A 16099-nucleotide genomic window follows, 5' to 3' on the forward strand; every position below is an offset into this window, starting at 1 on the left:
ATAATAATGACCTTGACGCCCACCTCAAGCTGGGTTTAAGTTTTTCAACATTTTATCAGTTCTAACCAAAGGGAATTGAAATGTTTTCATATATTTACTGTTCTGTAAAGATCTCTAGTATTTTGTGGAATGTTCAGGTATTTTGAAGCCTACCATGGGAAAAATCCACCCATTGGCATTGTGATATTTTATTAGTAATTTACAATATTTTCATTAGTCTGAGCTGTGTTCATCTGTCTGCGTTGTATCCTGTTCCTCTTAGCAATGAAAAGGTCGTGTTCTTACCGTGAAATTCACATTAAAGCTGTAAACTCTAAAGCCACACAAGCCCTGATTTGTGCTCAGCATGTAAACTTACATGTCACTAGAAAAGGTCATCTGCTTTTCTACTTTCAGCTCTAAATGTTTCCTACAGTTAGAGTCAAATGAAGTATGTTATGTATTTGAGTCAATAGCAACATCATACTGTTAGATTTTTCTCAGTTTCTTTTTTTGTGCACGGTGCATACTGTAATATTTGTGCTCATATCAAATAAAATCAGTTTTGTGTTTTTAATTTGTTGCAGCTGTAAATATCAATTTAAACAACCAAGTTCATAATTAATTATTTTTTTTGTGCTCAAACAAAAAGCAAACTTTATTTAAGAATAAGTAAATGGGTCATAACAAGGCTGCGATTAAAAGCGAATGGTCAGTGGTTCAGCTGTATAACAAGACCCAACCCTTATTGCTATAAAGGCAGATGTTATGAACTCTTTCAATAGAGAGTTTGAGAAAATTTAATAATAAATTAAGTTTACAGGCAAAATCTTTATTCATTCCCCAAAATAACCCATCCTCATTGTTTGATAAAGTTACGCTAATTAATAGAAATGACGGTCATTATGAAGGCAGAAAAATGGGAAAAAATCTCAAATTTATCAGATTTACCATAAAATGCCCAGTACTATAAAAGCTCTCAAATGATGTAATTACTGTATATAAGTTTTTTAATGGAAAATGTGTAATGCTAAAGTTTTACCTGTGAGAAACTGCAATAAAATCTCAAATTAGTGATCATCTATTTAACATTAGTGATCACTATCACTAGAAATAATGTAATGCACACATTTTGGTAACATATAATGAGTGTTAACTGTGAGCAGTAGAATTCAGCAGGTCTTTAGGTCAAAGTGATTAGAGAGAGGTTTTTTTTTTTTTTTTTAGGTTTTGCAGATGTGGAATTTTACCACAACAAAGTCAAAGTACAAAGCTTCAATCCATCGTGATAAACAGACAAGGCAGTTGTAGATGTCTAGCCAATACAGCAGGCAGAATAAAGACGGGAGGAAGTCAAAGCCCCAGACACCCCCTGATTACATCATAGGTCAAATAGTAGCTCTGGCATAAACAAAACTGGACGATGTTCATCCCATAAATGTGTGTGAAACACAAAAATAGATACATGCATGATATATCAAAGACCTAAAATGAAATTTTTTAATCACAATTTTATTAACAAAGACACAAAGCCAAGCAGCTCCTGTCAGCAGAATGTCATATACAAGGTCAAACAGAACAAACACACAAAGCAGCTACAATATTGCACTTTGTCACAATGCAGAGAAGCAGCATACTGCAGCGATCATACAACGCAGTGTATACTGTACAACAAACCTGCATGAACATTTTGTCATACCTGTTTGTGCAGTTGAACCTTGCCTTCAGTGGTTCATTTTTATTCTTAGAAAATGGTTTACTCTTTGGATTAAAGAGCTGGTAACAATGAGAAGACATTTTATACCATTCAATCATAAAGGGTATCAGTAATCCATCTCAATCACTAATTAGAGACCAGACCTGGTCACTCTTAGCTACTTCAAGACTGGTCAAAGTTACAATCTACAGTGCACATTCAGCTGTAACTGTGATTTCAGCTCTACTTCAACCAACCAGAGCTGAAAAAAGAGGCAATACATATTTCTTTAATAATCCTTTTTTAAATATTTTGTCTGTAGCGGATATATGAACAATGTGAAAAGAGAGTCACAAGTTAAATAGTTTAAGTTCAACTCCTGTACATCAATCTGTATAACATTATACTTTAAGAAAATGTAACAGATGAGGAAATTTTAACAATAATAACTAAGAAAAGGCTGGGAACCTTTTTCCTCCATGAGACCAGTGAAGTGTTGGTTTTTCTTGGTAGGTATGAAAACTTTGATCCACATTTTAAATTATGGACATCTAAAAGAAAAACATCTGGCTAATAGACCATTTAAGGCTACTTGTGTAGATTGGGTCACAACCAAAAAAAACAACAACAAAAAAAGCAAGAGAGCATGAGAGAGAGAGAGAGAGAGAGAGAAATCTAATGCCATAATAAAATGTACAGAATGTAAACAGAGTTTTACAGGTGTGGTTCATAATTTACCACAAAAAAAGCAAGACAAACTTACAAAGCTGAATGTCTGCTGCTAATCAAAATGAACTGGTTAAAAAAACGAACTAATAGGAATAAATCACACATCTTCACACATCTGTATGCCCATATCCAAATCACAGAGCCACATCATGTTGTCCTTCTCACACATTAAACAATAAGATAAACAAAAGAAAAGAAAATGACGTACAGATGATCATTAATCATTGGGTCGAAAGTGCAACATATGTGGAATTCCCTAACCTGAGCCTGAATAATGTGCCATGCTTAATTTGTGGGCATCAAAGTACTCACACTTGTGGATCTGGGAGTGGGTTGAAAACGCATGACTGTTATTTGCACTTATTCAGCAGTTGATCGTATTATTTCTAGTGTTAAACGACAGTACACAAGTCAAATTTGTCTACTGATCTGCAAAATGCAGACAAGTGAAGGTAAATGTCTACAACGGGTTTCCTGTTTAAAATGAAACAAGACAAAAAAATAATAGTTGAGTCCAGGAGTGTCGAAGTTGCCTCAGTCCATGCCTTCAGTGTACCCCCTCGACTTCATCAGCAATATGCTACGCAGAGCTTCAATGCGCAAGGTCAGTGTGACTGGCACTCAGATCCCGACTCTTCCTCAGACGATTATTTCTTTCCTGTTCATGAAAAAGGAGTGAAAACAATGGAGAGTTCAAGCAGGTAAATCCTCATATATTCTTCTTTTCCGTGTATGAAATAGCATTAAAATTATTACAAATGATTGAGAATTTCCTACACATTTAGAGTTGAAATTAAAGGTTTACTTAGACTCAGGATAGAGAGAACTCACTCACATTTCAGCTTTAATTCACTACATAACAGATCTGCAGTCAGTCAAAAGTTAACCAATTATTTAAAACAGATTCAAGAATTTGAAGTAAATTTTCTGACAGAATGAAATCATAACTAGGGGAATATTAGAAGTCTATCTGTCACTGTAAAAAGGGCCTACCTTTAGAGGCAAAACATTTAAGCCCATAATAGCTGAGGAAAATTTCAAGCAACAAAATAGACTCAAGTCCAATTCCTGCTGCCAAGCTACAAAGTTATAAACAGACGGTACACCGAACACCTGTTTAAACAATTGCATGTAAATATACAAAGGGACCACACAGACACCGTATTGTTCAGAATAGAGGCACAAATTAACCAAGTTTGCAAGTGATCACTAGTCTTTTGGAGTCATGTTCTCCAAGATTAAAAGACAACCAAAAATGAAACGCTCAAACAGAATCCCAACAAAAAAAAATTGTGGACTACATGGAAAACACGTCTAAGCAAGGAAGCTTGCGGAAATACACTATATGGACAAAAGTATTACAACACCTTGACTTTTTGGTTCTTCTCCAAACCACAAGGTTGGAGGCACACAGTTGTATGAGATGTCTGGATGCGTTTGCATAAAATGTTCTCTTCTCTTGGAAGGTTCTCTAGGAGAACCAAACCTATTCCAGCCTGACAGTGCTCTTGTGTACAAAGTGAACTCCATTAGGAAATGATGAGTTGGAGTGGAAGATCTTGAATGACCTGCTATAGAGCTCCCACCCCAACCCTCTTAACCATCACTGGGAATTTGAGTCCAATGCATCAAGACTAAATTGCAACAGTCACCAAATTACACAATAAAGCCACATTTTTCAAAATCTTATACGAGTAGATTTTTTTTTTTTATTGCCATCTCACACCCACACAGGAAGTCTGACTAGACTAGTCTTAGCCAAAGTGCTTTCCAAATGTCAAACTTTAGTTGCATACAGAGACTCAGATATTGCACAAAGTGGACTTTGTAGGATTATGATTAAAAGCTTTCTAAAATTCCAGACATTAACTACATTTGTTTTCATATGAATACTGAAGACCATCCTCTTCATTAAAAGCTGAAATGAATCACAATGACCATGTACTAATTGTATTGTTGCACTAATGCCTATGTAATAAGATTTTCGAAAGTGTCTCTTTTGTATTTAATGCAATATTTGATGTATTTGTGATCTTACTGCTCAAAAAATGTAATGACCATAAAAACTAAAACACAAAGTTTTTCCATAATTTCCATAATTTTCCATAAATTTGAATTTATCCCAATGATTGATTAACAAGGTATTATAGCAGTCGTCAGTGTCACAGTTATATTACATCGGGTTACAGTGGAGATTAGTAGACACTATGATATGAGCTGTTAGTATTTGATTGTGAATCCACATTTGGGATCAGTGAAGTGTGGGGAGTGTCAGGAAAAAGTTTAATACACAACAAATTAATCTAAACAAAAGAGAGCATGAGAGAGAGAGAGAGAGAGAGGGGGAAAGAGAAATTCTTACTTTGAAGAGTTCACCCACAGGTTTGTCCGGGACGTTGAGAACCCCCAGAGAGCTGGCCCTCTTCATGCTGCTTCCAAGAGAGCCACATGCAAGCACACACTCAATCAGGTCAAAGGGCAGGGGAGAGGAGTGGTGTTTGTATGGCAGGTATGGGTGGCTGTGAGGCACGGCTGTGCGTTTGTTAACCATATTAATGCAAATCCCACACAGGTTAGTCACTCTACAAAAAGGATGTGATGCATCGATCTCAAACAAACACAATGAAGCATGCAGTGCAGTGTGTGTGTGGTGTTACTGACAACACTGCTGAAATATGTTGCGTTTACTCATCTTTTAGCGGTCAAACTGAACACCGATAACTTGCAAATCTGTTCCGTCTGTAGTAACTACAGCCACCATTTTTTAAACATTTCAGTGTTCACACCACTGCAGACGCTGTGTCTTTAAGCTTAGCAATGCTGCTAAACCATTGGGTAAATCCCTAACTGGTATAATAATGTAGCCATGGGTACACTGGCACCAAAAAAGCATTCCTAATAAGAGGCAGACACAATCCGAACCACAAAACAGCTCCGAACTAGAGCTGAAATGAAGAAGAATGTGTGGGAGAATTCAAGAAAGACAAAAGGCAAAAAAAAGGCATGGTAGTAGACAGAAGTAGAGAGAATGGAGAAAAGAATCAAAAATAAAAAAGCCAGGGCAAGCAGAAAACATGAACCTACAAAAGAAATGAAAATAGAAATAAAATGGAGTAAAGCAGGCATGCGGCAGACACTGGATTTGCATGGAAATGTTTATTCAATAACAGTACAACAGAAAGCAATTTACGCACAAAACAAATCCATGCAGACAAAATGAAGACACTAAAACTGTAAGACATTAAAAAAACAAAACAAAAAAAAAAAACATAAAAACAATCACTTAAAAATAAATAAAAACATGAGGAGAGTTTAGCAAAACATGCTAAAACAAAATGTGCAAAAAAAATGATAAAATCAAATAAAAAAAGGAAACTCCCCCCCCCCCCCCCCCAGAGCACTAGTGCTGTACACTAATCATATATTTATTATTCTGTAAGTGTAATTATGGTCCTCTAGAGGAAAAAAAAAATACAATGCTTTAATGCTGCTTTCTTTAATAAATAAACACCAGAATGTTACAGCATAAAAGCCTGACATAAGAATTCAGTTAGTGACATTTTGGCACATCAAGTTACCACTGAAGTAGTGACATATGCAACAGGAAACATGAGAGTCAGCCAGTTCAGCGTAACACATTGGAAACGTTTACTAGTTTCCAATTTTTATACCCAAGTTATGCAGATCAAGCAAGTCAACCCTTTCATCCATTAAAGAGTGTTTTAGTAGAGCAGCTGACAGAGCATGAGATGACTGTGTGTACAAGCTTTAAAATCAAAGGTACAGCCGTGTTGTCTTTTTTTTCCATCAAAAATGTAGTTTGTTCTTATGACCTGCAAAACACAGCTTTTACACAATTTCCAGTAGACTGTACCATTTACTCAATCTTTTTTTTCCCCTCCTTATCTGTACAAATCTCTCCTGGATTTTTTTCCTTGAAAATAAGATTCACACCCCCTCCTAATGAAACTTCAGTCTTATGATACCTTTGTAATAAACGTTTCATTCCCTTAAATCCTCTTTCTTTTATTGCATTTTCATCACATTTTGTATTACACCACCACTATTTTGGTTAACTTCCCTGATCCCTGGGCACTTAATACTCCCCAACTTAATTGCATTCTCTTACATATTAAAGTCAAGTGGGGGATTTGCTGCATTCACAAACAAGCCCCCACCAGGGTTTAGTAAAAAAATAATCTTCACTTAATCTTCAGTCTTAACCTGTTACACTCCTTACAAGTCAGTGTTCGGTCCTATCAAGGGTCAGGTCCATAGCTGGGCAGTTTGGGGGTGTTGGAAGGGGAATCTGAGAGGACAATGGGGTAGTAGTGATAGTTACCCAGGATTCTTGGGTTCGGTTTCTCGTGAGCTGCCTCCTTTGAGCTTGCGGACAAGCTTCTCGCTGCTACGGCGAATTGAGGCTCGGAGTTTACTGAAGGAGCCACTGCGCTTTAATGAGCCCGTGCCGTCCTGCAGAGAGAAAGACTTCAGTATTACACACAAGGTCACATTTACTCAAAACAGTGCACATGTCTGTCAAACACACACACGAAGAGAAAGTTCTCAAGCATTTACTACGCTTTTGAAACAGTTCTCAAAGTGTCATGAGTTTTTGATTAGCACGCTGTGATTCTCTGATGATCAGAGTAACAAAGCTCTTACTATTTATTTAAATGCTTGCACATAAATCTTGATAATTTTTTTTTATCAAATATAATTAACACAACTATTCTTGGCAAAAAAGCAAATTTATTAGCATTTCAGGCAGTAGATTAGATCACATATTGGATACCACCGCAACACTGATTCAATTTAAATTTAGCTGATGGTTTCGTAATTTTGGACAAAGGAATTTACTGCTGATTACTGTTGAAAATATGGATTTCCAGCGCTATAATTTCTGATTCCACATTTGGGTGATTAGTTGTGTTTAATATTTGCCACTAATCCTGTTTGGTTTACCCCTCTTTGCTCTGCTGCAGTCTCCTTTGCTGTGTGCCCTGAGCACTGCTCCTTATCCAAACAGCCGAGTAAGGTGTGGAGATGCAAAGAAAATTGCCAAAGATATACAAAAAAGGGCAGGTCAAGAAAGGCAAAGCACTGACACAAAACAGAAAAAAAAAATTGACCATGACCTCAAATCTAATGACAATCACATTTAAACACACACACACACACACACACACACACACACGAAAGAAAATACTTATAGACATGTACAAGGAAACAGGCAAAAGCTGTAGTGAGCACACAATCAGTTTATTAAGACAAGATGCAGCATCATCAGATAGCAGACCAGTAGGAAAAGAGGTGCATACAACTCCCAAACAAGTCCCCCACTCCCCTTTTTCATTTAATCTTTTTTTTTCTTATCTCATCAACTCCTTGCAACAAAAAAAAAACGGATGAGAACTTTAGGCAGCACTGTACACCAAGTTTAGACAGCAGCTCAAAGACATAATCATGCTACTGTAATTTAGGGAGTTCCTAAATAAAAGGTTTTGTAATTTGTTAAGAGATGAAATTGTGAAAAGCAGTGAATCAGAAAGGAATGGAAAGTGAGTCACTGTAAGAGTCAACACATCTATATACCATACTCGGAAATATTATGTAAGCTGCCAGTGGTGCAAAGGGTCTCAGAATAAGCCCTCAAAATATAGTTAAAGCTCACTGATATGGCTGGCAGAAGCACAGAGAGAGACAGAGAGAGAGACAGAGACAGAGACAGAGAGAGAGAGAGAGAGAGAGAGAGAGAGAGAGAGAGAGAGAGAGAGAGAGAGAGAGAGAGAGAGAGAGAGAGAGAGAGAGAGAGAGAATATAAGACTTGTCAAGGATATACAAAGAAATTCAGTCCAATAATATACACTGTGGCAAATTAACATTTCTATAATTTTGTGGCATGGGTATATATATTTTTTGGGTGAATGTGTTGACCTTCTGGTTAGTAAAAACATGCATCAGCGCTATAGGGTTTGGACTGTTTGTCAGGAAGCACCTTCACAAGTTTAGCTTTAACTGGACATTAAGTAAAAAACAAGAGGAAGGCAAGTGGCACAAAAGTAGTGTTAACACTGCACAATCACTGCATCTGATGTAAACTGTGCATTAGTCACAAATCCGTACAAGCTTCTTAGTAAGACTGTGGTATATGTGAGAGAATTTTAGACGACAGACAGATACACAATTAGTAAAGACAGATAAATACAGGGTGCCCCAAAAGTCTTATACATAGAAGTATTGAACACTTTATAGCAAAACTGGCTAATGCGAGGTTGTAAAGGTTTTTAACTGGAAGTAATGCGAGCACATCACAAGACATAGTTACCAAACTGCGAGCCAAAGTTATGAGAGACGAGCGTTTATTAAGAAATGGTATGGGATATTTGTAATTATGGTGATATTTTGTAAGAAAGTGTCAAGTATGAAGACTTGGGACACACTGTAGATTAAGAGATGATTCTGTGGCATTAGGATTAAGGAAATTAACATAATAAGTAAATACAGTGCCACATTTAGTCGGCTATGACAAAAGAGATAAAGCCAAGACTGGCCCGTATGCAAGACTTGTTTACACCTATCAGAGCTGCTTTGGCCAGCTAGAGCCCAGATGAGGACGAGCAGGAGGGCAAAGAAAGGAGCCAGTTGGAGAGAGCAGACGGAAAAGGGCAAAGGTGCAGAGGGAGGTGAGGCGAGTGTCCATCATGCAGAAGGTAAGTTCTACAACCACAACAAGGCATCTGGAGTTACACCTGTGCAATCACACAAGAGACAGGCAGGGAGAGAAAGAGAATAAAAGAGAAAGTAGTGTGAGTAGGCAGGTGAAAAGAGAAAGAGATTAAAAGACTGCACAACACGAGATACAACAGCATGTAAAATTAGTAGTGATTACATGTAAGAAAGAAAATGGAAAATGAGTGGACCAAACACAGGAGCCTAAAATCAGACAGCAATCCCAATAGTAAACGAGTAGCAAGCTGTAAGACAACGTGGCTAAAACATCTACAAATACGAGTGGCTTTAAAAAAAAAAAAAAGAAGAACACACAGCAACATAAAAATTCCTCATCCTATGGTGATTTAAACACAAACTTATTTTTAAATAAAATGCAAAAATCTGTGAAATTACAAAAGCAAACTTTCATCTCTCATCTAAAGTGCAATTTAAACATTTCAGCTTTCGAAAAACTATTCTGGATAACTATTGTAACTGGATAGAACTTTTCACTTTGCTATAAAAACAAAACCTGTAGAACCAATACTAAACTAAATTAATTACAGTCTTTTAAGGCAATAGTATAAGTCCTGCACAGCTTTACTACATAGTCTCTCCTCTTTTAGCCTTAAGAAGACACATCGACTCACAGTAACACTAAGACCAGCCAGAAAAATAACACCACTGGCTAACAAATCACTAAGGGGGACATGGAAAAGAGCAGCATGAAGAAAGCAGAGAAATAAGAAAAGCATTAGGAAAGGAGCAGGAAAAACTTATGAATCAGAAGACATTAACAGAAACATTTCAACTTAATGAGTAAACTGTTCATCCACCCAGCATGTGCGCGAGACACACACACACACACACACACACACAGACACACACACACACACACACACACACAGTATTAAAGCTGTAAATCACAATTTAGAGAAGTACAGAACACACAGCCCATGCCAGCAAATTGTGTGTAACCTTAAGATGAACATGAAGACCCTGCTGAATGTGTGTTAGTTTAGCAACCACAAAGGCAAAACATACATGCTGATTGACTTCTGTCTAACAAACAGTTAATTTAATTTAGATTGTTAGTTGGTTAGATATATTACAGCTAGCAAAGGGCAGACATTGCTACAAGAAAATGTTAAGATAAAGCACGTAGGTGAGTGTGTGTGAGTGTGTGGATACAACTACAGTCTACACCAGTCGTGAGTGGATGATTTGCTGCTGTTGCTACTGGAGCAGAAGAGTTCAGATCCAAGACTGCACAGAGACTACAGCAGAGGTATAAGAGGTCAAAATAGCAACTAAGAAGATGCAGCTTCTCATTTGGCTTCTTCTAAAAAAAAAAGAAGATTGTTTTCCTAGTTAGTTAGCATTAGTTAACAGTGTGGCATTTTAGATGATCGTTTCTTACTGTTTGTAGTGTCGTATGAATTTATCATTGACAAACCCTGCATTTTTTCATCACAGGTTTGTTACTTGGTAATACCAGAGAGAAAAAAGTGTATATCTTTAAGTCAGCGAATAATACACAAAGAGTGAAGGCTTAATAAGGCTTTCTCATTTCAACCGACCATTTTATAAGGTGCATTTACTTCGTTCTGTTAGCAAATGGACCTTATGTAATACGTACAGTGGGACCCCAGAATACGAATTTAATTTGTTCCAGAACACGATTCACACTCTGAAATATTCTAATACTGATATGAGTTTCCCCATAAAGAATAATGTACAGTGGGATAATTCGTATCACATGATCAAAAATATAAAGATAAAAATACAACCAATATACACTAATATTATTTAGCATTTGATAATAGTGCCTTAAAAACATTAACTTTACTTGGAACTTTACCTTTGAGAAGAGTGAATGCTGGCATGATGGAGATGACGAGGAGGAGGGGGAAGAATTATTGTTTGGAAAGAGATCTCCTTCACTATAATATGGGGCAGACTGTCACCCGAATCACTGTTATTTCTTTTTTTCTTTTTTGATACACTTTGCGTCGTTTCATGCTTTCACTACTTTCGCCTTTTTCTTACTGTTTACTCCGATACTGTTCAGTGATGAATATTAACGAAACAAAGACACAGCGATAAACTCAGTGCTTAGACAGTGCTCTCACTTGAAGAAACGGTGTGCAGGAACCATCGTCCCTTCGAATTTTAGCTCGCGAGATTCGGATGATTCGTATTCTGAATTTTTATCTGTAAACCGATATGAATTTCGATTTGTATTCTGAATTTTCCGTATTCAGGGGCACTCGTATTCAGAGGTACCACTGTATTTGAATATGCCAGACTAAATAAACAGGTTAAAAAAAACAAGTTAAAAATCTATGTACTAAGTAAAGGGGAAGTGATTTCTTCTCATTAAGAGAAAAAATCCCTGCGGTTAATTTGAGACCTATAGTAATGATCTAAAACACAATACATACACAATATTCATTGGTATAATATTGTACAAATGATCTATTTCATTCAGTAAAGCGTGAATAATAATAAAACTATGCAAGCATTAGTAAATAAATCACATTCAGGCTGCTTAACCTAATTAAAAGTACATGAGAATGTTTTTGTTCTAGCATTATGGCAAACTATATATGTATATATAATGTGTCCATGTGGTTCATAGCACGGTGTACACTGCTGATGTGATTTATATACACTTAACTCCTAATGCAACATTCAATAAAATAACTAGACGGATTTTATAAATAAATATAAATAATAAATATAAATTAATTAAACAAACAAATCAATAACAGACCACACCTGACTAAAAAATAATAATAATTCAATCTCTTTCAGATATTAAAAATGTATGTATTGCTTCCCAAAAGCCTTCTGGTTTTAATTAATATGAAATTTTATGTAAACTTTAATAATCGGATCTATTCTTTCCTTTAACAACAGTAAAATAATGCACTTTGAAGCACCTATTGAATCTGATCATCCCCTTAACATGTTGTGTGAAGCCTTTAAACAGTAGGCAAGTGTGTGCGGCTGGGCAGTGTGTGCTGCACTTACCCCATTCCATTCCACACTCATACTCACTTCCTCTCCTCCATCTGGGCCACTCTCGTACTTCACCATGTCAGAGATCAGACTCTCTCTGCTGCGCTGCTTCTCCCGAGCTTCTGGATCCCCCAGAGCCTCTGCCACACGCTGTTTATGAGATGAGTCCAGACCCTGCAGACGTTGGTATGAGATTTTGGTCCACATTGACCATATCATTTCTACAAACTTTTCAGGTGCTCTTCCATGCTGCTAATCTCCTGTTACCACATCCTAAAGATGTTCTGCTGGATCTAATATATTCTTTATATGGGTTGCATTTATATTGTTACCATTTTTGTTTTCCTCATTTGTGATAGTGCTCACTTCAATGTTCAATGTCACGTCTAAATAAAATGAACTATCAAAAAATATGTCAAATTTGATGAGTTCTTTGGGGGGTTTTTTATAGATAATTTTCATCACATTGTATCCATATTGCCCAACACTAGTTAGAACTTATCAAGGTTATACATTAGAAAGAAGTAGCGAATCTGTTAAGTGTACCTTACAGACATGCCTAACTTCAGCCATTAACTTTTTTTTAAATCGCTTTAAGAATAGTACAGAAATGATCAAGTAAACCTTTTTTCGGGAACGCATAGCAGCTTCTTCCAGTGTCTCAGCGGCCTCAAACTTGCCCTGCCTCCTGTACAGAGCTCCCAAGTTCTTCAAAGTGGTTGTTACAGTAGGACTAAAGAGAAGAGGGAATATAGATCCTGATAAAAAAAATAGAGCTGAAACATTATAAAAAAGAATGGCAATATATATTAAATATTAGAAAATCTTGATTGATTAAGCTTTCATTAAGAATTCCAAACAATCAAGCCAAGAACTACCATATGAAGTGCATTAGAGGGTAAGTGATCTGTACAACACAAATTTTCACCTGTCTACTTTGCAGGCCTTATACCATCCACCATACTCTACAAAAGGGGAGCCATCTTTCTGCTTGCCCTGAAACAAACAATTATTTATGACCATCCTCCAAATATTCCACAATAGTCTTTACAAGTGGTGAATTGTTCACTTCTGCTTACTTTACTCTGTTCCTCTCTCTCCTCTGCATGCATCCAGATAGGCTTGTTCTCACCTGCACAAACACAGTAAAAGAAATGAAAAAAATGAAAATGAAATGCACAAACCAGATCGAGCATCCATAGGAATTAATAGACACAAGAAGATTGCTTTAAACATCTGCTCATATGGCAGGCTGTGACATGCTCAGAGTTCGGGTAATTACACAATAAGCAGAACCCATTTTATATCAAGTCACCAGATAACATCTTACCATCTACAGAGCCAAATTCCCTCTCATGAGCTCGTGTGAGGATCTCTTTATAGAGAGTCTCTGCTTGCTTGAACTTCCCTTGCTTCAGATAACATGAGGCCTTAGAAAGAGAGAAAAGACTTTGATCAACAAAAATACAGGAGGTACTTAGCCTTATAATACCTACACATTGATGTATAAAGCTACAATCATCAATGTTAAGTTACAGCATCCCTTTGTTGGGAGATCCTCCATCTGCTTGACGAATTATGAATACCAGGAGTTTCACTTCAAAGCATACATAAAAGATCTAATTCTGTGATAAAATACCAGTATGTACTACATAATTGTGTTTTTCACAGATGTGTACACACAGCTGTACAGAATGGGGACACACACACAAAAAAAGCATTCTACAACCACAATTCCAAAAAAGTTGGGACACTGTGAAAATGTAAATAAAAACAGAATGCAATGATCTGCAAATCTCATAAATCATGTTCTTTACAATAGAATGCAGAAAGCATAGCAAATGTTAAAACTGAGGAATTTATAATACAAATACAATTTAAGGAATAAAATATGGTAATATTTCATTTGATGGCTTTAACATGTCTCAAAATGCTGGGAGGGGGCAACAAAAGATTGGAAAAGAAATGTTACTAAAAGAAACGGCTGGAGCAACATTTAACAACTAACTAGGTTAAATTGCAACAGGTCAGTAAGATGATTAGGTAAAAAACAAAAAAGTAAAAAAATAAATATCATCTACAATAATATCAAAAGATTTAAAGAATCTGGAGAAATCTCTGATCACAAGGGACAAGGACAAAAATCAATATCAGATGTAGGGATGCAGCTTTCGATTATTTTAGTAATTTAGCATTCTAACGATTATTCAATCGATTAATCAAGTAATTGGATAAGAAGTACCTTTTTTATTGAAGAGCAATACTAAATATACAAGATAAAATAAATGTCTCTTAAAATGAACATTGTTTCCTTTTTTATTTTTGGTGAAATTGCATACAAGAATATCTGAAAACTAAAGCAATTTAGAGCATTTAATAGCAATATTACATCAAAATACAATTATAAATAAAAAAACATAAATAAAGATATAAAAATAATTTCCTAATTACTTAAAAAAGGTAAACACACTGTACAGTGTTTTCTTCATGTTGTAGTTTGAAATGGTCCCAAACCATTCCCAAAAAACATTTCTCATCCTGCAGCGTCGTCTGTGTTCACCTGTCCAAAACAGTCCAGAGTTTAGCGGTTGGGGCATCAGTATTTATGGTCCGTGGGAAAACACAATTATCTGTGTTTAGTTAAATGCTCTAAATGGCAAATAATAATTTGCCACATTTCTTTATTGTATTCAAATCACCTAAGTTGCTCAAATGAAGCGTTTCAGCCCTAATAGGATGCCCATGATCTTCCGGCCCTTGAGCATAATTCTGGAACGGAAATCACTGCATGGGAAACACCTTTAGAACAAATTTCTATGTGAACAAAGTTTGCTGAGCCATCCACAAATGCAGGTTAAAGCTCAATTATGGAAAGATGAAGCCATATGTGAACATGATCCAAAGATGCCACCATCTTTTCTAAACCTAAGCTTATTTAAAATTGACCAAGAAAAAAAAAAAGGAAATTCTGTGGTCAGATGATACACATGGTAAACATAGCCCTGTCCCAACTTTCTTGATATGTGATACAGTTATTGGATATGTTTCTATTTTCTATTGGAATAAAATATGGGTTTAAGATTGGCAAATCATTCCATTTTTATTGACATTTTATAAAGCGTTTAAACTTTTTTGGAATTGGGGTTGTAAATTGGTTGTTAAAACCTTTCCTTTAAAAAGCCGATTTTATGACTGTGTGTTTGCGATCTATTGCCACCTAATATATATATATATATATATATATATATATATATATATATATATATATATATATATATATATATATATATATATATATATACACAGTACAGACCAAAAGTTTGGACACACCTTCTCATTCAAAGAGTTTTCTTTATTTTCATGACCATGAAAATTGTAGAGTCACACTGAAGGCATCAAAACTATGAATTAACACATGTGGAATTATATACATAACAAAAAAGTGTGAAACAACTGAAAATATGTCATATTCTAGGTTCTTCAAAGTAGCCACCTTTTGCTTAGATTACTGCTTTGCACACTCTTGGCATTCTCTTGATGCCTACTTTGAAGAACCTACAATATGACATATTTTCAGTTCACTTTTTTGTTATGTATATAATTCCACATGTGTTAATTCATAGTTTTGATGCCTTCAGTGTGACTCTACAATTTTCATAGTGTATATTTTCATGTATATATATGTATATGTGTGTGTGTATATATATATATATATATATATATATATATATATATATATATATATATATATATATATATATATATATATATGTATGTATGTATGTATGTATGTATATATATATATATATATATATATATATATATATATATATATATATATATATATATATATGTATGTATGTATGTGTATATATATGTGTGTGTATATATATATATATATATATATATATAAATATATAAATAAACATAAATAAACTTTTGGTCTGTACTGTATAA

At 35.4% G+C, this 16099-nt stretch overlaps 1 protein-coding gene across 7 annotated transcripts in view; it reads right to left on the minus strand.

Annotated features, from left to right (window-relative positions):
• Positions 1–1694: 1694 nt before the first annotated feature.
• klc1a (kinesin light chain 1a) overlaps positions 1695–16099 on the minus strand; it is a 24943-nt gene continuing 10538 nt past the window's right edge. Inside the window, exons 10-18 of one of the 7 annotated variants that reach the window (XM_083539290.1) lie at positions 13473–13572; positions 13222–13274; positions 13071–13138; positions 12767–12875; positions 12182–12316; positions 7370–7420; positions 6747–6877; positions 4767–4833; positions 1695–3062 (exon numbers count right to left, since the gene is read on the minus strand). In XM_083539290.1, the coding sequence (XP_083395416.1) occupies positions 2997–3062; positions 4767–4833; positions 6747–6877; positions 7370–7420; positions 12182–12316; positions 12767–12875; positions 13071–13138; positions 13222–13274; positions 13473–13572 (780 nt within the window). In that variant the 3' untranslated portion in view covers positions 1695–2996. Of the gene's footprint in view, positions 3063–4766; positions 4834–6746; positions 6878–7369; positions 7421–7647; positions 9157–12154; positions 12317–12766; positions 12876–13070; positions 13139–13221; positions 13275–13472; positions 13573–16099 lie in introns of those variants that run through there. The other 6 variants (XM_083539291.1, XM_083539292.1, XM_083539293.1 and 3 more) reach the window with 6 other exon arrangements.

This window comes from Silurus aristotelis (genome assembly GCF_946808225.1).
Source record: "Silurus aristotelis genome assembly, chromosome: 4".
NCBI classification, from domain to species: Eukaryota; Metazoa; Chordata; class Actinopteri; order Siluriformes; family Siluridae; genus Silurus; species Silurus aristotelis.